This window comes from Mytilus trossulus, chromosome 3 (assembly GCF_036588685.1).
Source record: "Mytilus trossulus isolate FHL-02 chromosome 3, PNRI_Mtr1.1.1.hap1, whole genome shotgun sequence".
NCBI lineage: Eukaryota > Metazoa > Mollusca > Bivalvia > Mytilida > Mytilidae > Mytilus > Mytilus trossulus.
Window position 1 is genome coordinate 39,731,212 of NC_086375.1, and position 27,263 is coordinate 39,758,474.

General features: G+C 30.7%; 1 protein-coding gene across 1 annotated transcript; it reads left to right on the forward strand.

The window, feature by feature from the left end:
* The first annotated feature begins 3,458 nt into the window (after positions 1–3,458).
* LOC134710762 (uncharacterized) lies at positions 3,459–27,263 on the forward strand. Its single transcript, XM_063571157.1, has 16 exons — positions 3,459–4,372; positions 9,050–9,254; positions 15,526–15,638; positions 16,178–16,245; positions 16,973–17,214; positions 17,567–17,719; positions 19,763–19,875; positions 20,218–20,285; positions 20,758–20,999; positions 21,431–21,583; positions 23,481–23,651; positions 24,252–24,422; positions 24,795–24,965; positions 25,623–25,793; positions 26,461–26,631; positions 27,211–27,263. The coding sequence occupies exons 1-16, from the start codon at positions 3,587–3,589 to the stop codon at positions 27,261–27,263; spliced, it is 3,051 nt and encodes a 1,016-aa protein (XP_063427227.1). The 5' UTR covers positions 3,459–3,586.

Below are 27,263 nucleotides of genomic sequence, written 5' to 3' on the forward strand. Positions count from 1 at the left end.
TGCTAAAAGACAATCCTGCAGAAAACCATGCAATATCCAGAAAATCGTCGAAATCGACAATCACAACTAAGACAAATTTTTATACATCATCTTAATCATTGACAGATCTCTTGCGCAAAAAAGACAAAGACAAAAGAGTTTCAAAAAAGAGTAGGCTAATGTCGATTCAAGGCAGCACTCGCTCCCGCAAAGTAGAAAGGAATTGATATAAGTTGCAATAACTTGTTTCCCAATCCACTATAAATAAATATGTTTTAAAAAATTAAAAGCAAGCCAATGTGTTAGTTAAATGAATCCATATTAAATATGGATATGTATTACAATCAGGAGCTAAGTATACTAGAGTACCAACCAGCCTAGAAAAGAATAAAAACACCACACCCTTTTAAATAAACAAATAAATTTGCATACGTGACATAACTATATAATGTCAAATGTAAAAGCAGATGCATTAAGTGGTTTCGCTTGAGATTGTTAGAATTCGTTAAGTATTCTTATAAATGTTCAACACTTGTCATCATAAGCTGTGAAAGATGCATACATGCTGTTCATGAAAGTCCTTGAAACTTTTAGACTGCTTAATTCTATGTGCTTAAAACAACTCGAAATTCTTAAAAAAAAATTAAAGTTTAATACAAACCTTGATGAAACCTGTCATCAATAAAAACAAAAACTAATCCACGCATCACTTAAATGTCAAAATGTAGATATTTCCAATGAACCACATTAAATTATGTCTGGAAAGAATCTTTAAACTAAAATGAATGTAAGCTTACTAAATAGTTATCAAAAGTACCTGGATTATAATTTTATACGCCAGACGCGCGTTTCGTCTACATAAGACTCATCAGTGACGCTCAGATCAAAATAGTTAAAAAGCCAAACAAATACAAAGTTGAAGAGCATTGAGGACCCAAAATTCCAAAAAGTTGTGCCAAATACGGCTAAGGTAATCTACTCCTGGGGTAAGAGGAGTACTAAAAACTAATATTCCTACCTTTTTGCACCAGGATTTATCACGCTATCAGCAAAGTTAGCCTTAATTTTCAATTTAATTTAATCTAAACTCTCTCCTGCTATTTACATCAAAGAATATTGCAATGTTATGAAAAGGACAAAGAGTGCAACTTATTAAGAATCCAAGGCCTTAGGGTAAAAATATTTTAAGAAACTTATAAATTTGTATGGAACTTTTTTTAACTTGGCGTATATCTTTGGTTTTATTTCTGGAATACGACCTTTGGGCAATTGGTTTCAAAAACAGAATTGTCGTAATGTAGTATAACTTGTCTCTTAGGATGTATGTGATTCTGTATATTGTATTGATATAAGGGGCACTAAGACATAACCCAATTTATAAAAATATATAAGATTTTTGTGCGCATTAGTGTGGTTCGCTATAGACATTTAAAGATAGACATTGCAAATTAAAAAAAGAAGATTTTACTAGCATAAAAATAAATAGACCTGTGTATACGAAAGAACATAATATTTGAAATTGTGTCATTTGAGTGAGGAGTAATTATTTTATGATGATTATATAATGCGAAGACTGACAATTCAAAATAAAAAAAAGAGATCATTTTAGAAATACCAATACCAAACATAAAAGCACTCAGCCAATAGATCTCATGGAGATTAAGTCTTAGCGAGCAATTGAAAGGACACAGTGGTAATTCATTTACTTTACATTTACTTGTAGGAATTCATACACTTTTAAATTGCATTTATTTGTAGTATTTTTTACTGTCTACATATATTTGTAACACATAACTTAATTCATTGTTTTTCAAAATCATTTATTATTTGAAAGCGGATTTCTCAAACAAACGTGATTACACCTACTTATAATATATAAGAAATATCTTCCTTACAAAGGAAATGCACACTTCAATACAATATAAATATAATATATTTTCAAATACATTTTGGGAAGAAAAATATAAACTTTTCAATTTTAATTTCTTTTTTACAAAACGTGTTTATGTGATTCTATATATTATCTCTAACATAAATGTTACAGTAAGCTTGCATTTTAAAGAGCTATTTATCTTCGAATTCAATCCCGTTTTCGTTACGTTGTGTTGTATATGAAATAACTGTATGTCAACAATTTAGATCTAATAAGTGACCCAACATTCAATGAACTAAATGTATATATGACAAAGCATGAAAAGATTCAACATATTTTATATAAAAAAGATCTATTATCTAAAGTTGATGAACCTGGTATTATAATTTTGCGAGAAGAAACCTAAGAAAAGTCTATGTTTTTGAATATATTCAGACTTAGTAAAAGAATCGTCGTTTGTTTTATATGATGATGCATTGAAGTAATCATAAAAAATGGATTACACTTCAAACATGCAAATAGGGCACTTCTCTCTCAGGCGTGTGACGGAATTTTTGCATGTTTAACTAAGAGAGATAAACCTTTAATTCTAACATGTGTTGCGTAAAATGATTCATTTAAGAATAATTAAATTTCATTCCATTCTAAAGGAGGGGAACAACTAAACGTCTAAGAGGTGTAAAGGTTGTGATATTTGCATAAGTAAGATTTGTATTAATGATACTAAGGTGAAAAAGTTAAAATTAATATTAAAGTTAAAAAATCAAGTGTTTTATTTTTTTATATAAAATGGGCGTTTCTTGAAATACGCTGTATGCTACGAGTGCAATTTAATCAGGAAGATTATCGTTCGGTTTTAACTTTTCTGGTTTTAAGTAGACAAAGCTACTTGGGTTTCTCGTTACCCATGATGCACTAGTTTTTGTGTATTGCACATTGAGTGACAAGTATTTAATGTTTTATTTATTTATTTATGGATATCTATGCATAAATTTTTAATTAACACCTGTCAATTAAAAGATAATGGATGACATTCCGTCAAATCTTAAAGGTGTACAACTTTTGCATAGTGGGCAACGTGAAGAATTACAATCTAAATGGCGCTGCTGGTACGAACGAAAAATTTCGTCTGAAACAAACCGAGAGGAAATTCCAAAATGGAAACAGCTTTTAGCGACACACCGTTTTTCTTTTCCTAAAAATGATGACGAGGAAAATTCTGAAGTAACAAACCAAGAAGGTTTTGATATTGAAGACGACTTTAATGAAAATACTTTGTTACAAGACCATCTTTTTACTGACGATAATAGAATCAATTGGTCGTCTGGCAATGATTTAACTTGTGCATTGCAAACTGATAATTCAGAACCGAAACGATCTACTAAATTGGAAAACATAGACTTTACAGTTGGAAATCACGAAACAGAAGAGGAAAACAGTATAGCGAATTCAACTTCGTGGACAGAATCTATTCATGCGGAGGATTTAAATGCAGACGAATGTGCCAATACAATTAAACACGATGATGTTAAATCAGGAGACAGTGAACTGAATCCGTCATTGTGGTTTGCAAGATCCAACATAAACGACAACTTGAATCCAAGAAGAAAAATTGACAATGTAAATGCCAAAAACACCTCAACAGGGTTTATTTCAGAACATTTTCAGAATTTAAAAACAAACAATGCAGATTATAGAGTTGAAAATGACAATTCTAAGGATAAGGATAGCATTATGAATCCAAGTTTTTTCATGGATCCTGTCAAAAAAAAGGATTTTCAAAGTGAACGCGAAAAGACTAACTTAAATACCGATAATAACAATATAAAAAGATCGTCGAATATAGGAAATCACAGTGATCTTCAGCCAAATATTCCAATTTTTGTCAGTGAAACCTCCGAAGAACATTCCACTAGATACATCAACGACTGGGAGAACCTTTCCGATTTTCCGAATCTTGGGTCCACACCGTCTGTTTCAAACACTGATACTGACAGTATAATTGACAAAGACAGGGAAGCAGCTCCAATGCAGCTTTATTGTCCATATCCCCCGAAATTACCAAGAAACAAATCGGAAATTCCAGTTGAAAATTCGAGAGAAAATTTGGTACCTACAGCAGATTATCCTGATGCTACTAATTTAATAACAGAGCCTACTGCACAAAGATACAATGGAAGAGAACAAAACTCTCCAGTAGATTTTTGTCTTGAGAACTATATGATAAATACGAATAACATTGCAAATAGGCTTGGGGCAAATACTATAACGATACCATCTGCCGAACAGATATCACAGGGAGACAATTCATCAATAAGTGAACACAGGTATGATAATTTCCCGGGTGTGAGTAAAGCAAAATGGATGGAATTACTGGACAGTTGGAAAATAGGTGGCCGTATGCTAAAGCCACCACAGAACAGCACACGAAGCAGTGTGTCTCCAATATCAGAATGCTCAACTGAAGGAAGATGCAGAATAAATGGAACAATTACATCTATAGATAGAGGCTTCTTTAGGGTAGGTCAATTTCTTAAATACATTACTTAGAACTTGTCGCTGTTTTGCTAATAGATACACTATGAATGTATAGATATACGATCTACTGCACCCTAATGTTAGGTATGAGTCACAATGCACATGCAAAAATAAAAAGGATTTTAGGACAGAAAGACTACTTATAATGGTGTTCATATTTTTATATATTCAAAGTTCAAAGTCATGTCTAAAATGAAAGCGAATTTCAACTGTTATTTTCCCGTATTCATGAGAATAATAACCTATATTGAATGTACAATGAAAAGTCTAAAAAGATCAGAACTTTATAATCTGTAGTGCATATCTTTTCAACTTCGATTTTTCTTCTGTAAATATGCTTTATATATGAAAAGAAGCGTTACCGATTTCACGATATGTCACTATCATGCAGGATTGAAGGGAAGAAAAAGAAATAGAAAGAATAAGAAAACTAGATATTTGTAATATTTCTCACACTATTAATATGCTTGAAAAGTACATGATTAAAGTATCAATGTACTTATTTGAGCCTTATCCAAGACAAGGGTAACTTCAAGTTATTTGTAAATATTAGTCAGAATTGAAGTATATTCACTTAAGAATATAATGAAACATTGCACATATTACATAAATAATCTTAATGAGAGTAAATAACAGGTCAATGTTAATGTAAGCAGGCTTATAGCATTAAAGGTACCATTGCTTCTGCACAATAAATGCATTTTTACAATTAACCTCTGTACAGTAAAGATCGGAACCAACATATATATGAAAATTAAAAAAAAACACGAATCAAAATTAGACCAATAACAGTGGCTAATTCGCCGGCGCTCGATAAATAGAAAGTATGCTATTTTGTTGATCAAAGACAAGGAGTGCCAATTTTGAAATTAAAAATAATTCTGTTTACAAATATACAATTCAAAGAACTGACTTTTATTCAAAACCTTTTTTTTTAATTTGAAGCCATGTGAGTGTTTTTGTTCGATTGTATAATGTTTTATCAAATTTTTATGCATCAAAATTTTTATCTGATATTTAGTTAAAACATACAGTTAAAAAATCTGACATTGTTATAGTATGCATTCATGTAGCATTACATTAACTGATTCTAGAAATAATTTAAACTCAACATGTTTTGATATGATTTCATTTCTATGTATTTAAAAAAAATATTCTACACATTAATATTTTTATATTTGGATTTATAAATGACGTTTTATTAATTTAACAATTACATATACATACCGATCATTAATGCCCAGCTCCAGCAAAGTAGCTATGGGAATTTGCTATAGAAATGTGATATTTTGCAGGCTTTATTTATGATATATTAATTGGTGTCGGCAAAATAGCAACTGTTTAATAAAAACACAACTCGGACAAGGATCCAGAGCTATGAATGCAGGAGATACATACAGCTTGATTTAATATGATTTCGGAATTCGGAATTCAATAATAAAGATCTATATAGTTGGTTTTATTACATATGATCTTATAAAAATAAAATATATGAATGCATTGTGGTCCCTAATCATCTAAACATTAACGAACAGTAATTCAGTAGAAATGTACCTCATATATACTAAACTCCGAAACAAATAGATAAACAAAAACAAAAAAACAACATACAAGACTAACAAAGGCCACAGGCTTCTGACTTGGGACAGGTGCAAAACATGTTTTGTGAGATCAAAGCCCTTTCCCTATGCTTTCAGCCAATTTGGAACAAATAAACACATATCAATGCGCACAGTAAAATTCAGTTCAAAAGATGTAAAAATAGGTAACAGAAGAAAATAAACAAATCGTAATAATTGTGTTTATTTTGATTCATGGTAGCGGGTCATTTAGATAACAGAGAAGGATTAAAAAGAACACTTTAACGTGATTTATTATTATGACAAATCAACTTTTTACAGTCAATGGCAATATATCATCACACGCCTTTGCACATCGTAATAATGAATACATCTGAATTTCTCAATAACTCTGGTCGAAGAGTTTGATCATGCAAATTAAAAAGTATCGATGAATGCCGATAATTTTTAGCTAGTCCAACAGTCCTTTAACATAATGTCATTCTGGCGTTTGCATCTGTAAGTGTAATGTAATGATCAACCGTAGTTTCCCTCAATCCACATCGATCTCCTTTGAAACTATTCCTAAATATGCTGAAAAAGGGGGATATAATTTGTTTCTTAACATCAGAAAGTGCTACTGTCCCGGTAGCTGTTTGTTACAAAGTGCCAGTTTCAAATTAAATTCATACCCAATCATGACTTCACAAATCGAGTCTCGGTACCAATTTCATGGCGGAAACCACAATACCCAGCCGAAAAGTGAGATTACTACGTGTAGTTTAGCAATAAGACTTCCAAATAATTATCAAAGTAAACAGGATTATGATTTAATACGCCAGACGCGCGTTTCGTCTTCATAAGACTCATCAGTGACACTCAAATCAAAATAGTTATGAAGCCAAACAAGTCAAAGGTTGAGGAGCATTGAGGATCCGAAGCCACTCGATACCGAGAATATAAATGAATATGGAAATAAGGGAATTTCAATAACAAACATTAAAAAAATAAGACAATACTACAAGATTAAATACTAATGAAAACTTAAAATTAATAGTTGCAATTCTTCTTAATTATACATTACAAAATAGAACATGACTCAACGAAAATATTTTGACTTTTAATGATTTCAATTAGAGCATATGGAAACACTACTTAAAAAACAACGTAAGCTGTTATCTTCAGTTTTTTTGCTAATGATAAATGACTGCTCGTGCCATAAGGTGTTAAGATATGTGTTTTTGATAACTACTGTTTGACAGACATGCATTCGTTTAATAAGATTGTAAGTGCATGAACACAAAAATTTCAAATTAAATTGGTAGATGCTAAATATGCAGAGCTGAATCTGTATTTATTCTGAATGTTATCCCGTGGTTTTCGTGACGATTGATTTTCTATTTTGGAATGTTTGCAATAAACGAAAGTAGACAAGTGCGTTAAAAGCATCATTTTATAAACAGATAAAATATTTTAAAATTTTAAAACCTTAATAATAGAAACAACCCGTCTGAGTTAAACAAGTAAATAAAATTGTATACGAACAATTATTGAATGCCTAGAATCTCTTAATGTCTATACTTTAAATTTGTATTTAAATTTCACACTCCAACTTCAACTCCCGTTAGCGCCATGTGTCGCATAGGGCGCGAATGATATTTTCACACTATGTATGTTAATTTATTTGTATATTGTACTTTGGTTTACGATGATACAGGTATTTATATGTGTGTAATTAAATTGCGAATATATGAATTGATAATGTTAACCTAATTGATTTCAAATGTCTTTTACATGAAAAAGTTGACTTCAAATCAATTAGTATATGGTGTTTATTATGATAAATTTACATGTGTTATGATATATAAAACGTAGGACATGTGAACTTTTCACGAACTAGTCTCGTTAATGACATAACTTGACAGTAATTAACCAAATATTTGAATTATTCATTAACATGTAACAGTTTTTATATTTAACAACAGATAACCATTATTCAGCAATTTTTGAAAATAAGAATAGATTACAGATTCGATGTTTTGTTATTTCTCGATGATAAACGTTCCTTTTATTTTTTTTAAAGTTTTTTTTTGTTTTATTGTGATTAGTCAATGAAATAGTATAATTCATATTTAGAACTGATGGGGAAAAAGCAACATGCTGTTATATTAAAATAGTTGATGAGAAAAAAGTGTTTGTTTTTTTATTTATTTTTCTATCGTGAACGAATTACTGTTCAAAATAATTATTTAGTTCATTTTTGTCTCGACTGTGAAAGTTGCGGAGAGTCAGACATAGGGATTTTTTCCAGTGATGGTTTCAACAGTGTCTAAATTTAATATAAAGTTGCAGTACATATTAATTTGATGACTTTTCACTTAGGTCATGGTCCACTGAATTTGAATAAATCAGCAATTTTCAATGTTAAGTCAGTTTGATAAGAACTACTTGTAATAGATCAAAGATAACTTGTTGGAAGTTGCATTACTATCAGTACATATCAGTATGGCGATTATTTCAAGGCCCTACCCACCGGCAATAGGAAGTAGTCCAGTTAATGAATTAATGTATCATGTTGCTGCACATCATATTTGTCTTTTTCGAAAGGCAATCCATTTCTCTTAGTTAACAGTTTATAATAAGAAAGCAATCTAAACAGAGTTGAAAAAGTTTCTGATTTGGTCTTTGATTTCTGCAGATATAACGTAATTGTGCAGTACCCCATAACCCTATTGTTAATCGATGTAAAATGTTCAGCTTATTAGTAGATATTCTAAGTATAAGCCATATGCGAAATCAAATTCTCTCGGAAAGGCAAGAGATTAAATCATCAAATATCATATTGTATACATGATAAAATAAATCAAACACTATGAGCAAACTATTATTAAAGTTACATTGTTCATTTCTTTATATAACTGAATTTTAGCCTGCAATGAAATATTATGGATTCCACTGGATATCTAGTTTGAGAGGAGTAAGACTGTTCATTTCTTTATATAATTCAATTTTATACTGTAATGAAATATAAATGGATCCCACTGGATATCAAGTTTTTGAGGAGTTACAATGTTTATTTCTTTATATAATTTAATTTCAGCCTGCAATAAGATATCATGGATCCCACTGGATATCTAGTTTTGGAGGTTCATCTACTCGACAGTCACTTTCAACAATTTCACGAAAATCAGAAAAGAAGAAACACCACAGAAGAAACATTATTGTCATAATCTTAATAGCCATAGCTTTGTTGGCAGCGTTAGCCATGATTGTGGGAATCTCGATTTTCTTTACCAAAGAAAAAGGTATGTGTCATGCATTAGTTATTATTTTTCACAGCATTTTTCACCTGACGAATATTCAAATATATAAATGAAGATTCCCCAATAAATAGATCGACGAAACAGTAAAAACGAAGAAATGAATTCAAAATTGGTATTTCATTAGCAGTTTTAAAAATGGACATTGATTTTTAACTCGAGCCTGTACCCATAATTTGGTTAGTAAACTATATATAGAATAAACAAAATAAATAACATTCCTTCTTTAAACATTTAGTTTACCACTGTGTGTAGATAAAGAAAGGCAACAGTAGTATACCGTTGTTAAAAATTAATAAATCAATAGTGAAAACGTTTACCACTGCGTGTAGGCTTAAGACAAAAACATGCATAAAGTCAGGACATGTAAAATACAAAGGTCGATTTGATTTTCAGGTTTTTAAAATTCTTTCTTGGTAACATCTCTATAGACAATAAACGGCAACCAGACAGTAAGTAATTGACAAAAAAAATAATATTGTTTGTGTGTGATGTTCATGGTCATATAACTATAAACATTTGTTAAGATACATACTTGATAATTCAAAGTTAATTTCAGTATTATTTGTCAAAGTATCTGATTCTAATCTACTTGAAGCTCTAGACGCCGGTGATTTTATTACAATATTTATCTCTGTAGTAAGTTTAACGATGTTTGAATGCAAGCCGACACACTGCCTGCCTTTATTATAGTTAATTGGTATATGTAATAATCTAGCTAGTTCGAGTTTTAAGATAGCGTAACAGCCTGATTTATGAAAAAGAAGTCACGATTTACTATCTGTTTAAAAGGTTTCTTTACTTTCCGATATTTTTAACAGTGTCTGTTATTCTTCTTAACATCTATTTGAATACATAACTATCTTGATACATTTTCATTTGTATATTGATAAATGATTTTGTTTCATCAGTTCTTACCAAGAACATGTTTGATCCAAGTTTTAGAATAGTTTTATTGCTTTACAAGAAATTTCTTGGTGTTCCTAAACGGAAGGTTATACAGACAGAAGTATAACTATAAAAATTTTTTTTTTATTTATCTGAGTTTAAAATAACTGCAAACGGAGGAATTTGTTTTCAAGATTGATGTTGTTCCTGCAATTGTTTAACATTTCACAGTGGAATAATACTTTTACTTTTATTAGTAATCCCTTATTATTATTTATTTTGTATTTACATTGTATCGAAGGTGTTTCTCGTTTCTCATTTTTTATATAGGTTAAACTGTTTGGTTTTCCGTTTGAATTGTTTTACACTAGTATTCTTTTGGGGTCCTTTATAGCTTGCTGTTTGGTGTGAGCCAAGGCTCCGTGTTAAAGATTGTGGTACCTTTGATAACTATCAAAGGCCGTACGTTTACCTAACATGGTTTACTTTTATAAATTGTGACTTCGATTGAGAGTCGTCTCGTTGGCACTCATACCTCATCTTCTTATATCTATTGTACATTTTTTAAACATGTGAAATTACCTTATTATTTGATTTTTTTTAGACAAAGTTCGACTTAAAACCTGATCTTATGACAGCACATAACACTTTCACCCACAATTTGTGTAAATTTTATGCGATAAATGATTGTTTCAACATGCAATATTTATCATTTATTATTTTTAATATGCAGAACAATAATTTTTGAAAGACAGTTCGTACCCTTAATGGTAAACAATTTAGTACTTTTTATTATTTTGGTATTTTAACCTTTGTGATTTGAACGTCACTGATGAGTCTTTTGTTGACGAAATTGACGTCTGGCATACACAATTCAAATCCTGATATATATCTTATATTAAAATTTTGTCTTTGAAAGTTCATAATTTATAAAATTTTAATATATAGATATAGGAAGATGTGGTGTGAGTGCCAATTAGACAGCTCTCCATCCAAATAACAATTTAAAAAGTAAACCATTATAGGTTAAAGTACGGCCTTATATATAACATATATATGATTTTTTTTTACCTTAACGCTAACGGTAATTGCAAAAAAGCTGTTAAATAATTTCAAGAAAGATGTTCAAAGTAAGTATGACATTTTAACAAGGAAAATTATAAGCAATTGTAGGAAATCATAATGGTGAATCATGTGCATCATAAAATTCATTGTTACAGTTTATATATCTCGAACTAGAGATAACGGATACAACAGATACAGTTGAGTCGGCCTCATATCTTGACTTACATCTAGAAATTGATAATGAGAGTCGGTTGATAACAAAACTCCTGCATGCGGGATAATGTTTCCCAATTGATACGATATTCCCGTGCTTGCATTTCATATCATAATTTTCTTGATAGCGGGTTGCTGCTCCTAAGGAAGCTATTAAATCAGAAGTTCCAAATGGTGAAGTTGAAATCATCCCTTTCGTAAGTTTTTTGGACGCCTTCACGAGTTGGTTGACCGTTATGGAATAACTGTTTCACAAATATCGGATATGTTCCTAATGTCGTAACTACAATCCCCTTCCCTTTCATGAATATGACCTACCGAATTAGATAATTTACCGGATTGTTATAAAATAAGCAACACGATGGGTACCACATGTGGAGCAGGATCTGCATACCCTACCGGAGACCCCCCCCAGTTTTTAGTGGGGTTCGTGTTTTAGTTTTTTATGTTGTGTCATATGTGTTCTAGTGTTTGTCTGTTTGTCATTTTTCATTTTTAGACAGGCGTTGTAAGTTTATTTTCTATCTATGAGTTTGACTGTCCCTCTTGTATCTTTCGTCCTTCTTTTATAGAGACGTACACGATAAAGATGTATTCAAAACACTTTTTAAATAATCAAAACTTTTCTGTTTTAGGGATAAATGTTTCCAACTTTAGCAGCCCGACACCTAATTCACAGAAGGCGATATATAAACGCCATCTCAAACTGGGTTAAACTCAGCTGCTTCATGTTATCATTCCATTCTCCTCTAAACGTAAATATCTTTTCATTTCGCAGCAAGATATATTTCATCGAAGAAGAAAAATTACATTGAATCAAAGTTATTTTATTTTTACGACAACTTGTAGAATTTTACAAATTTCAAACTTTGAAATACTATCTCTTAATATGTTTTACAATCTTTTTTTGGAATATCTTTCGGCATGGTCATGTCAAATCTAGTGCTTCAAGCTTAGAACTAAGATTGATAACGTTGACGGATGGTGATTTATGCTTGCATTAAAACACATGTTGTAAATCTAAGTAATTGATGTTCTTCTAAGAATGATAAGATGCAGTGCTTTGACGCATTAACAGCGCACATCAGTCTTAAATTCACATAATTTACTGTTATATAATACCTTAGAAGTTAGTTTCCATAAAATAAATAATAACTTGAATGATTTATATATATGAAATTACTATTTAATTTTTGAAAGAAAATATCTTTAACATATTAAACGTGTTTTACTATCAACGATAGAAAGTTTTCAAAATGGATCATGCAACGGCAGTTGATCATTTGTGATAAACCTATGTAACTCGATAATGATTGTTTCCCCACCTAGGTAAATTCGTTTCAGTAAAAGTTGCATGTTTTGTAATTGTTGGTTTTGGACATCTACCGGCCTTAGTCTGTACGACTTGCTGAGATGTTCAATAACGTGTGGCCTTCAACAATGTCGACTAGCCAACATTGTATTTCTAGTTTTGAAAAAAAAAACCATTTGAAATAAGTCGTACAATATACTTTTTTAAAAATGTCTAATAAATATTTGTAAAAAATAACAAAAGAATCCAAAAACAGAAAATGAAACTATGTGCTATTTTTTGCCTGATCAAATCAAATATGTAATAAAAAAAAATAACCTTCATGTGCTACTTTTTGAGTTAAATGAGGTCGAAGTTTTGTATATTTGCTCAAAATTCGCATTTGTGACTTTATTTTCCATTTCGAAAGAAAGCCAAAACTTTTTTTGTTTTAAAAGATAAACACAAATTGTTCTTCGTTAAATAATTTGTAATTTCTGTATTTTGTAAATATCCTAACAACTTGTGCATTTTGTATTCAGAAATAACTCATATTTATCAAATGGTCAAGAATTGAGAACAAAACGAAACGTAATTTTTGCTATATATTTATCAAAATTAAAAAAAGTGCACTATTTACATTTTTATAAAATTTGGGTCACATAATCTCCCTGCAAAATGAAACAAAATGTCGTTTGAAGAAATAGGGGTCCATGTACTCGTTTTCAAATTAAATCAGTTTGAATGATAAAAATCAGTCGAAAATGCATCTTTTCTCGGTATGTCACAGTTTGGCGTCGCGAAAATAACATTTTACGTTAGCAAGGTCGTTACCTCCCCTGTAACTGTATAGTTTGCCTTTAAAACAAATACTGCATGTTCGTAGCCTTAGATCAAGGTAAGGTTTAAACTTGTTACACGAATCCGTAACACATTTTAATGTAACCCTAATATCATTCGAAACTCTGTAGTATTACTCTTAGACATAGTTGTCCCAAAATTTAGCACGACCATTTTGCATTTTCATTTTCATTGCTAGGTGCCACCCTTAACATCAAATTCATGTTTTTATTTATAAGTCTTTTCGTCAAAGACACTGATATTCAAATACCATTTGCCCATAAAAACGTATAACCAAAATACCAAACTCCAAGGTTTATTCACACAAAGGGGAAAGATTTAATCATCAAGTGTGAACGTCTGTAATTTGCTGTTGTTTCGAATTTACAGCTATAAAGTACATTTGTTAAGATTTCGATCTAAACAAGTTTTTTAAGCTCAGACTTGAACGTATTCTTTTAATTGGAATGACAGATAAGACAATCGCACATCTTAAATGCGATCGTATACCTAATAACATTTAATTTATAAAGATTAGATAATGTTAATCGTAAAATCTCTAAAGAGAATCATATCTTATACAATAAATTATGATTAGTTAACAAAGACGTTCTGAAACAACAGCGCTCACATACACGTTTACAATAAATGTCATTGTACCCTCTGTTAGATCTAATCATGATCAGCACTAAAACGCCATGATTATACCGTTTGATGGGTTTTTTTAAACATTATTTAACATATGTTTCTGCTCTCTCCTGAGAACATATTATTATGAAATTTCAGAAAAAATTAAAGTAAAAAATTTTCCATTCTGCCCGCGGAAACCTATTATTGTCAGTTTGCATTTACTGTAACAAAGCCCATTTGCTTATTTCAAACATGTTGTTATGGTCATGCAGATTGATAAGCCATTACAAAAATAATAATAAGTTAACATGTTTTTATTGTTTCGGCTATTAACTGTTACTTCACATTATTTATAATGTTTATGAGTTAGAAAGGTCTTATTTTAAGAATGAATTTTCACCACATTAAATGGACTACTTTGTCATGTAGAGATTGCATGCGATTTACTCTATATTTGTTTTACCTTTTATTACGCTTTTATACTAGAAAGAGTGTAAACATGTACGTGAAAGTACTAGCTATTTCAAGCGTGATTGTTTTTATATCGCTTCGACTATTTGGACGTTAGTGGTATTTCGTAAGCAGTTGTATTTGCAATGACATAACTATATAGTATGTCCATGAGGATTATTTGGCCACATCTCTAGTCTCATATTGAAGTATTTGAATTTCAGCATTTGCATCGTTTTAATCGTAAAAAAAGGCGAGACCTTGTCCAAATGTCGTTCGCCAAAGTACTTAAAATGTTGCAGTATCGGCCTTTTATATGTAACAATTTTATGATGTCATCTAGCACTTTCTTGCCTTTTATATATGTAAAATTTATCACTGACTCTTTTGAATTTGTTTAGCAACGCTTTAGAGAACTTAGAGTAGCATTTAGTTGATAAGAGATATCTCCTATTGAAAGACATCGACTCACTTAAAACGAATAATTATTGAAAGGGATGAAATATATTTTGCATTTATCTATCCTTCATCCATTCATTACAGATTTGGATATAGTTCGTCTCTCAACCTTCACATTTTCCGTCACTTAAAAAAGACTTATAGGAGGACGGATGGACTCTTCCACTCCCCGTTCTAATGATGTTGGGATACCAGTCTTGTCAAATGCTGACATAGAAAAGCACAATACATTTAGCCTAGAAAAACGGATGCTTATTGTCTTTCACAAACGAATTCGTTCTACTCACACAAATATAACTGCATAATATAATAGCTCACATGGATTTAAATGGTAATTTAGTATACATTTTTAAGACACGTATACAATTACTGATGAAATTAGTTTGATAACAATATATCAAATAAATATTTATTTTTCAGCACTGCTGAGGGCGCATATAAGTTTAATTATTGACAACAGAGAATTCCATGATGCTTTGAAGGACACTACATCCGATGAGTTTCAATCTATTGCGCAGCCACTATGTAATGAGGCAAGGATTTTTCAGAACACTATTATAAGATGTGAAAATTAACATAAAATAGCTTAAAGTAATCGTTTCATCTTGCTTGCAGCATTGTTGTATAAGATAGTATACCAATGATATAATAATGGATAAGATTAGATGGTCTTCGATTAATTATTTCTTTAAATAACAAAGAAATATTTGAACAACTGTTTACCTCAATAACCTTTAAAAATCCAAAGTATTTGAATTTGAATATATACATATAAGTGTCACAAATCTAACAATTGCAGATCAACAATACATGATGAAGGTATACTAGTAACATAAATACTGAATTCCAAGGCAAAACAAGAAAGCGAAAGTCCATGTATATACCATTAAAACTGACGAAATCAACACTATCAATTAACGGAACTAGAGAAAAACAATTATCATTTTTCTTACTTGATACAGGTATTTGCAAAAGAAAATGATGAGTTACGCCTGATTTTATAACTATCCAAACCTCCCACTTGTATGTTAGTTATAGTTATAGAATAATGACGAAATTTTGTTATTTTCAGATGCATAAGTATTTCCTTACAAGTGAATTGACCTCCTTTTTTGTTACGTGTAATGTTATAAAAATGGTGTAAGTATTATTGTATTTTTGTTTATCAATATCACATGGATGATGGGGTTTGTGTAGCTCAATCTTTTATTTTGGTAGAGTCTTACATATTTTTGTAATAAGAAAACGGAGATTTGGTTTGGTTTCAAATGCTACAAATATCTTAAATATATAGGTCATATGAAAAGGATTTCAGTAGATATATGTCATGGAAGGTCTTCAATAATGGGCAACATCCATACTGTCAGCTGTAAAAGCCCCAAAATTACAAAATTTAAAACAATTTTTGAGAAATAATTAAATAAAAAATCCATGGCCTGAGTTATTAAAGGTAAATAAACAAAAAGCAAGTATGTTTTCTGCTCTTTCGTCGCGTTGTTGTCTCTTTGAAACATTCACGATATCTATTCTAAATTTTCAAATAGACAGCAACCAACAATAACCACTAAACTACACTCTCTTGACATATAAAAACATATATATATATATATAAAAACATGCTTGTGACTATATTTTTGATCTAATTTCGTTTGCTAATTTCTCAACTTATGTATAAGAATTTTTTATTTCAATTATTTGGCCTCGAACATCACTCTAGACATTACCATTACTGAATACACATGAATTGTACCAAACATATGGTAAAGTAAAATTGGTACCGCTTTTATCATAACTGTTTCTTGGTCAATACCGCTGCTGGTCTTTAAACTGTATTTTCATATTAAACAAGATGACTTTTTCTTTTCAGTGATGTTGATGGCAAAGTTGGAGTTTTCTTTGACCTTGATTTTTTGAAGAATTCACAGACTGATAGCAAAAAGACTATAGAGGACATCATTATAATGAAATCTGGAAGACTTGTTAAAAACGACAAATTGTACCTTGTTATTCGAGATTTTTTAGTCTACGTTAAGAGCTTAAAAATAACACTGGAAACGGTTTATGTTCCTGGACCTGTTGAACTGCCGGATAGAGATAAATATCTAACAAGTGAGTTCACTAGTAATAGATATATGTTGATAGAAATCACACTTATGAATCATACCCTTATTTCATTTAATATTCTATTATTTCAATTACATTAAGTTGAAATTGTCTTTTGAAAATCAGTTAAAGCTGCTAAAAAGCTTCAGCAAAACTTAAAAAAAATCATGTTTAATGGTTTAATGAATTTCAAAATTACTTATTTGTGCTGATGTATTTTTTTTTATCTTCGATTTCAATTTAGTTACGTTTATTTTATTGGAGTACAATGTCTTTGATTTTTTTCTTCTTGTTTTATTCCCCTGATGTAAGCTACTGCTTAACGTATTATCAATTCATTAAAAATAATCTAATTCAGAAGTGGAATGGTCGACATGGTCTGAATGTAGTAAAACCTGCGGTGTAGGTATCCAGAAACGTACTAGAAACTGCACGGAGTTTGATATCAAAAATCGTTTATGTGATGGGGATGAACATGACGATCAGGCTTGTCAACATAATCCTTGTCCAGGTAAATATTAAAGATAAGCAAATATAATGGGAAAAGTATTACTCATATATCAAGGGAAGAACATACCTCAACACGACCAAAAAAAAAAAAAAAAAAAAAGCATGAATATTCCCAAATACAAAGAAAAATGAAAATCAAAAAGTTCTCCACTAAAACCTGAGGTGATTTAAGATGCTGTGTAAAGATTGAGTGATAAGTTTTTGGCGTTTGGCGTCCTTAATGTACTAAAAGACTACATTGGAGCAATAAACATACAATTGGGAATATGAAAAATTAAATTAAAAAGTACAAGGAAAATTTTAAATAGGAAAGTCATTTATCAAACGAAAAAATCGGAAGCCCAAACACATCAAGCGAATGGAAAACGAGTGTTATCTTCCCGACTGTGTTTTTATCAAGTTTTTATCTTGTCCAATTTTAAAAGGTCAAACTGAAAGATATTCCCTTTCCAAAGATTGAAAATGAGACAAGGGAACACATCAAAAGTGTACATATTAAATTGTTATTCTTAAGAGCAAACATAATGTTAATCGTATAATGTTATACAAAGAAGTATGTGACAAAACACTTAAATAAACAACAGCACTAACTTACGCGTAAACAATAAATGTCATTCAGATCATAATAAAAGTACAAATATACTCCTGCTGCCCTCGAATATTTATCATTGTCAATTTTCATTAACTGTGACAAGCCCCTTTTGCTTATTTGAAACATGTATTTATTTTCATGGAGATTGATAAGCCACAACAATAATCATAGTAAAAACAAGTTTATTTGTTTTGGTTATAGTATTATTTTACATTGTTTATAACGACTATATCTTTGTATTTTATCACCTAAAAAAATCACTACATCAAATGGAATACTTTTTTCATTTAAAAATCAAATGCGAGATATTTGTATTTTTTAATCCTAAACTGTATGAAGACCGAAGACCACAGATAACTTGTATTTTAACCACCAAAACCAAAGGATGTCACATAATGATATATAAATGTGTTTGTACATAAGCAATGGCATATGGCATTTCCGTAACGTTGATGTTATTTGGTCCTATCCCAAATCACTTTTCAATAACTTTTAATACTTGCACTGGATGCTGGATGTCAATCATTTCATTTTTCTAAGGTTACAGCTAGTTGCACATTGCAGCATTTCATTTCAACATTTAGTATTATTCCTTTTTACTAAGAAATATCTCTGTGTCAACAGTTTATTGTTTCTTTTACCTTTAGTTAATCTAATGTCATCAGCCAAATTAAGACTGTTACAATTTCAGTCTTTAATACTCCGACGTTTTTTTAAGTTTAAACTTCCTAACTAGATTCGTACATTTTTCTGTGTACAATTTATCACTAGTTCCTTCCATTTGTTAAGCAACACTTGAAAACTTTATAGCTGTTTTGATTTGAGCGTCACTGATTAGACTTATGTAGAGGAAACGTGCGTCTGGCGTATCAAATTATAATCCTAAGGATGGTGTGAAGTTTAACAGAATATATAGTAAAAGAAAAAAGGAAAGTGGCCAAAAAGTATAAAATTAAAAAAAAAAATACATAAAAAATAAAAAAAAATACAGAAATGAAGTACCCCAACCTAGAACCTCATAAAGGAATATCACTGACATTTTGGAGATTTCTCCTATCGCAAGGCATTTTTTTAAAGTAGGAAAGGGTCGTTTTCGATCCTTTAATTATTCATCAAATTTAAACAATACATTTGAATTTATACTCTTTACCTTATATATTATCAAATACTCAAACAATAAAGAAACAATAGAAGAAGCCAATTGAAGCTTCTTCCCCTCATTTGGAGGTTTTCACAGTTTTGTCAAATGCTGTTGTAGAAAACACTGATCTATATTGCTTAGACAAAATGAATTTTTGTATCTGAGGTAAAAGAAATATTTTACTGACATTGATATTCATGTATTTTGGTTAACCTGTATTAAAAAGATGATTCAGGAATCATTTTCAAGAAATCTTAGTGATATTAATTGTTGCATAACATTATATTAAATATTTCTTTTCAATGTTTCAGCCCTCCTTCGAGCACACAGCAGTTTAATAATTGACAATGAAGAGTTCAATGATGTTTTGAAGGACAATTCATCCGATGAGTTTCATTCCATTGCAAAACCTCTATGCTATATCGTAAGAAATGCTTAGAAAAGTATGACAAGATGTGACAATTTTATTGAGATAGCCTTAACTATAACGTGCATCTTAGCTGTAGGGTTTGTCTCAACATATCGACTCAAAGTGATGCCATTATGGCATATGAATAATTATGAATAGATATGTCAATTCTGATATGAAATATTTTAGTAATAAGTTTTAATTTTATTACAAATAATCATGAAATGAGAAGGTGTTATAAATTTTATTTAACATCAGTGATAAAGTTCAGCAGCAAGAGCAATGACACAGACATGTCTGTATAACGACTGAATATTAACATTACAAATATAAAGACAAATGTCTTGATTTTTTCAGATGTATAGATATTTCCTCTCAAGTGACCTGGCTTCACATTTCGTCAAGTGTGATGTTATTAATATGATGTAAGTGTTTTTGTATTTTGTTTGCAGAACTCACTATGTCAGTCAAATCGGCACGATGCTCAAAATCAATTAAATGAAGACAAACAACACAATGTATCAAATTATGAGTACCCGAAGTACCTGAAAGCTAATAACAAATAATAATTAGATTCATTTACACTAACGTATAAATCAGTACACAACTAAAGGCTTAAATGTTTACACGTCATATTCAGTCTGACAAATGCATGATCTTGTGTAATACAAAATAGTAAGGATGTAGGATATTGGTGTCATTCGGTTTGCTATTATAAATTGATATCAATTAAGACAAAACTCGTTTATAGGCTCAATGAATTAACATTGATAATATATGTATGCATGGGCTTTCTTAAAAAAAAGTACCGTAAAATTAGAATGTGGTATCCCATTTTAAATAGAATTTTAAATGACTGGTACAGCCATACTTTAATATTGAATGCTTTGTTTACAGTAATATTAATGGTAAAGTTGGAATCTTCTTTAATCTGGATTTCTTAAAGAACTCACCGATTGACACCGAAAAAATAGTAGAGGACATCATTAAAAAGAAGTCTCCAAAAATTGTTAAAACCGACAAACTGTACTACTTGATTCGAGATTTTTTAGTGAACATTAAGAGCATCAACATAACACTGAAAATGGCTTCTGTTCCTGGAACCGTTGAACTTCCAGATAGACATAAATATCTGACAAGTGAGTTTAGTGGTAAAAATATCAATTGATAAAATTAACAACCATATGTATATAGATACGTAAATATAAGCTAGTATACCCATTTTTTACCAATATTCGATAGAATATATAAAATTCTCATCAATTACTGCAAAATGTTATTATGAAATTAGATAAAGCTTGTACGAAGATTAATAGTATTTAAACGAAAAAAAGAAAAATGTTAATCACATCTCAAAGAGTGTCTGTTTAATGAATTTTAAATTAAACTAAAAAAAGCACAATTCTTTTAAACATTTCAACATGTTCAAAGCACAAAATATTTATGCTAAAACTAATGTTTCCTTTGATTTTTTTTCATGTTTATGACATTAATGTAATGACTGTTGATTGTCACGTTTTTATCTTCTTCACTCAACGTAGAGTCTTTAATGTAAAATAATTCTTATTAGACGAGGAATGGTCAAGCTGGTCAAAGTGCAGTAGTTCGTGTGGTGAAGGTTTACAGAAACGTATACGATATTGCTCGGACTTTGATATCCAACATCACTTATGTGAAGGGAATGAATTTAAAGTACAGGCTTGCATATCTGATCCTTGTCCAGGTTTGTTTTATATAAACAGGTTTCCTTAAATTATATTATCTCGCAATTTTAAAGACATTGAGTGAAAATAAAAATTGTTGAAATACTACTTATAAAGGATTTTGTTGTCATTTTTTATGATATTACATTGAAACAAATCTATATATGAAATGCTCGACATCAGATTTAAGTGGGATATACGTTCACACACGGGGTCTAACAAAATGATAACCAAAACTGACATTAACAAATCATTTACGTATATAAGGCCGTGTTCACATTGACCTAAATTCGGTGTTGTGTTAGTGTAACTCACACGTAAACTAAACACAATTGCGTTCCCATTGATAAAACTCAATGTTTACATATAGTTTAAATCATGTTTTACCTACACACAGTCGATAGTCAATGTAGGCCCTGTGTAGGTTAAGTGTACACAAAACTAGGCATTTAGGACATTAGTTTTATCGTGTATATATTTAAGGAGGAAACTATTTTTGAGTAAAATTGATATTTTTGATAATTATTAGTTTTAATTTTACAGATTTGTTTTTGTTAAAAAAAATTAACGTTCTTTATTAACCCCTAAGCAAGACTCAAAACAGCATCATTGCCGAACCCATAAGGCAGCAACCAATTGATTTTCGGGGGGGGGGGGGCTATTATAGTTGAGTATAAAACATAAAGGCAAGGGGTTGGGGGTGGTGAGCTATGGATTTTGTTTTTGAAACAAAAAATGTTTCCAGTTTTTTGGCCCTGAAAAAAAATTGTTTGTTTCACCCTCAGCTGCCACTATGTATAATGCTAAAATTGATTTCGACTTGTCACGAAAATTTGTCCTGAAAAGGTATTTCCGAATCGACTTGACGTACACATAAATATTCGCCACTGGTCTTTACACAAAACACGATTCACGCATAAATGCATGACTAAAAAAAGTGTGAGGTAATTGATATGTTTGTCTAGTATCTCAGTTCCGTTTGATAACACGTAAAATAAATTTAAAAAAAACGTTACCCTATTCCTTTACCAAATACTCCTTGGAGAAGAAATACCATTTGAAACGAACAGAAATGATACAAATGTAGTGATCCCTAATATCTCAATCCTTTTTTTTGGCTGTAAGCACGCTGTTGCAGCTCACGTTTTCTGATGCGTTATCGAGACATCTCTAGTATATTCAAACTACTGCAAATTATAAAAATGGCTTTCATAAAGTAGCAACCACTTAACTTAAAAAAAGGGGGAGGGTTATCTTTTTTATCTGCGTCAGATTTTTTTTTTCGCGCGTACGTTTTTAGTCCTTTTTTTTCGATGCTGGTGATCAAATACTTTTTTTTCAATATTTAACACTATCATGTATGGGGAAACTCTTGATTCAGAATATTTTTTTTTTCATCTGTATAACCATTTTTTTTTTTTTTTATCAAATTGGGGATCGGATATTTCCATTCCCATCCTCCACCCCCCTTTTGAAGTCAAATGGTTGTTCCCTTATCGCTAGAAAAAATTTCCAAAAATTTTGAATTTAGTTCTACGTAATGAACATTTAAATGACATATAGTTTACAAGTGGGAGCAAATCTTATGTACAGGTAGCTAAACAAGGTGTATAGATGTGAACAAATGTAATGTGAAACCAGTGTACACTTCACTAAACTAATTGTAAACATGTTTACTCTACACGGCGTTTGGTGTGAACACGGCCTAATGTTCATATATAAATATAGATGAAAACAGTTGATGTGATTTGCAATGAAACAACTGTCCTCCAAATAACGACTAAAGGCTACCGCACGATTTACAAAAATGAACAAAACCAATGTATGTTATAAATAAAAATAAATTAATTGATAAGAGTCTTGAAAAGTCATTAACTAAACATATTTAATGAATGAAATATCTATACACTGTTACAGTTGATGGGAAATGGGGAGAGTGGAATCACTGGGAGAAATGCAGTATGTCCTGTGGCAAGGGGGTTAAAACAAGGAGACGAGAATGTAACAAGCCTTCCCCATACGCTGGTGGTCAGAATTGCATTGGTGTCAACATTGATAATGAGAAGTGCCAAGAGAGAGATTGTCCCAGTAAAGTACACTTCATTTATAATAAGAAATATACAATTTTACAGCGAATAAATATCACATTCTTGATTTTCTTTTTTTATAATATTTTTGCGAAGAAGCATGTTGTTATTAAAATTATTTTAATTGACAAGTGAAATTATTACTGATTTAAACTGCAACGCTGAGCTACCAAAGATTGATATAGCCAAAAATAGGTAATAAGAAATTAAAAAAAATATTGTTTATAGATAAAAGTATGTATATGTATGACATGTATGATTTATAAATAACTTATTTGATAAAAAATTGAAAATTAAAGTCTACAGGAAACAATTTTCAAATAAAATAGTATATTAAATATTGCACTTTACGTATGCCTGTATGACGCAGACTAGAAAATACTAAAGAGATAATACTACGATGATAAAATGACCAACACAATTCCAAAAAATTCAATATAGCATAAAATATATTGACAGTAACAATACTAATATCAACACCAAATGCAATACAAAAAAAAATTGAATAAATAAATAAGTGTAAGCTCTGGAAGGGTAAGTGTTCCCGTTTGATTCAGACACTTAATTGCATTCATTTCTTAAATTATATATTTTATTTCAGTTGATGGTATGTGGTCTGAATGGAACTCATGGAATGACTGTTCTGGTAGTTGTGGCGGAGGTAGGAAGAAAAGATTCAGGTCTTGTTCAAATCCAAGTCCTCAATACGGTGGACGGACATGTTATGGGGTATTAATGGCATCAAGCATATGCAATGACCAACCTTGTCCAGGTAACATTTTGTTTAATAATTATCAGAAGAACATTTTAGTAAAAGTACAAGATATTCATTTCTTTTTTTTTCTAAATCAAAAACTATGTTATTTGATATGTTGCTTCTTCGACATCCTCTATTTAAAAAAAAATGTGTAGTATAATATTAATTATATATAAGAACAACAAAATTGATAAATCGTAAAGATTGACTTCAAGTTGAGGAACACAAATTATGTGACAGTATGCATACGCACATAATTCCAAAATATGATTCTTTTTGCCATTGTAATACTAAAGATCTTATTTTCAAATTTAAAAATAAAATTTTCATTTGCATTCTATGTATTTGAAATGGAAGCATTTTTACTCATTGATAAAGTTATTTCAGTTGATGGAAGCTGGTCAGAATGGAACGCATGGACTGATTGTTCTCTATCCTGTGGTGGTGGAATCAAGAAAAGATTAAGGACATGTTCTAACCCAGAGCCTAAGTTTGGAGGAAAGGAATGTAATGGCAATGTAGAGGAATGGGATAAATGTGGAGTCGAATTTTGTCCAGGTATTTAAGTGATTAATTTTGACTAAGTGTGTTATTTAATTGAAAGGGATTGTGCAGGATTCATTTCTACAGAATAACAAACACTTCATAAATGTTATGCGAAATTGTAAAACCTTCATCAGAAAACTTCATACCCAATTATTTGTTACCCAGGGATTTACAAATACATCGACACGTTAAGAACTATGTTACCATTAAGGAAAAAAGGACGTATCAGGATAATAATTGTATCTTAATTCAACTATGCATGATAAAGTAGAAACCTTAGTTTCTGACAGAATTTTTTAACAATGTTAGTCAAATAGCATATTAATCGTGTTAGTACCAAACACTGGCTACTGATCTGATGATATTCTTTGGAAATAATAGTCTACCTGGAGTCCTATCGAGAATGGTAGTAATTGACGAAAATAAAATTAAATAACTTTTGTGCGTCCGAACCGCTTTTTCAGAATTAACCATGAGCGAAAGAGTCTGTAAGTGTAACTCAATTTGATAGAATTAAACATAATACATTTTTAAGTTTCATTTTAGATTAAAATTAGAATAAGAAGATGGACAACAAAAAAATGTTAAGCGCATCTAGATGTAGCAAAGCCGTACGTAAAATGTAAAAAAAAAAATCGATATTTATCCTAGAATAATTTGTTTATTTAGTTGATGGTGGGTGGACAGAATGGACAAAGTGGTCTGGATGTTCCATGACATGTGGAATAGGGACACATGACCGAATGAGGACATGTAATGACCCTGAACCGAAGTATGGGGGACAAAATTGTACTGGGAATAATCTTGATTTCAACCACTGTGACAGTATTCCTTGTCCAAGTAAGTTTTACATTTGATTTTTTAAGGGAAATGATGATATTGTCCTTATACACATTCATTTCAAGAAAATTCCGAACAAACTACAATATAATATATAATGCTAGGATATGAAAAATCAATAAAAATCAGTGAATCATGCGCATTTATAATAGATTAAAACATTGCACAAATCGACTTATCTGCGTTTAACTGGAAGGTATAGATATAAGAAGATGTAATATGAGTGACAATGAGACATCTCTCCATCCGAGTCACAATTATAAAACTATACGATTGAAGGTCAAAATACGGTCCCCAACACAGAGCATTGGCTCACACCAAACAACAAGCTATACAGGATCCCAAATGTACTACTGTAAAACCACTCAAACTCTAATCTAATTAATATTATATATCATTCCATATCAGTTGAATGGTGAAAATAATTTTTTTTTGGCTTGTATTATTTCGCATGTAAAATATTTTAACGATGAATAAGATCATAGTGTTGAAACTAATTGAATTTGTACTAAGGTTAACAATGTTGAAGCCATTGCAATTGTTTACTTTCTATATACTTGTATTTGACAATCAACACACTACATGTAGCATATTGGCTATCTATCTAAAAAAATACATTTTACAAAGACGATGAGTATCCTTTTCATTAATTTGTTAAACTCAATAGTACATGGAGAATGGTCAGTATGGAGTGAATGGACAGGTTGTCCAGTAACATGTGGACGTGGAAATAAAGAGAGAAAAAGATCATGCAATAACCCACAGCCTAAGTACGGTGGCAAAGATTGTTTTGGTGGTAGATACGATCACAAGGAGTGTAATGGAAAGAGTTGCCCAGGTTTGTGGTTGTATTTTCAAAAAGGGAGTATTTTATCCCTAAATGATCAAAGTAAAGAGAGAGGAGAAGAAAATAAGATTCTGCTCATTTTTTGCATGTCTTTCGTTTTGAAATTTTAACACAGTGATGACTGCTGTTCCCATATTTTGACTTTTATTTATTATGTCTGTTTTGTTCACGCATCGCTGTAAATATATCGGAATTCGATGCGACTGGTATATAAGTGAGAGGTTTAGCGGTATAAAACCAGATTCAATCCACCATTTTCTACATCTGAAAATGCCAGTACCTAGTCAGGAATATGGCAGTTTTTTTTCCATTCGTTTGATGTGTTTGAGCTTTCGATTTTGCCATTTGATTAGGGACTTTAAGATTGACTCTTTCTCGGAGTTCAGTATTTTTGTGCTTTTACTTTTTTCAATTGATGCTGTTATGTAGAGTAAGTTGATTCTTATTCTTTTAAAGATTGGGTCTTATTTCCTGGTCTTTCTTATAACGTGTTAATCTTCTTCCTCTCTGGTTATTCATTAAATATGTTCATTTATCCTGTTAAGTTTATGTGATACCTTTATCTTTAAGACTTTACACATAAAATTGATATTCAAGAAGTGAAGCCGACGAGACAATTCTGA

Bases quoted from the DNA above. Each gene is read 5' to 3' on its own strand.
- LOC134710762 (XM_063571157.1), top strand. From the start codon at position 3,587: ATGAATCCAAGTTTTTTCATGGATCCTGTCAAAAAAAAGGATTTTCAA. The intron at 9,255-15,525 runs GTATGTGTCATG...TTTATTTTTCAG, and splicing joins TTTCTTTACCAAAGAAAAAG to CACTGCTGAGGGCGCATATA. The intron at 26,632-27,210 runs GTTTGTGGTTGT...TTTATCTTTAAG, and splicing joins TAATGGAAAGAGTTGCCCAG to ACTTTACACATAAAATTGAT.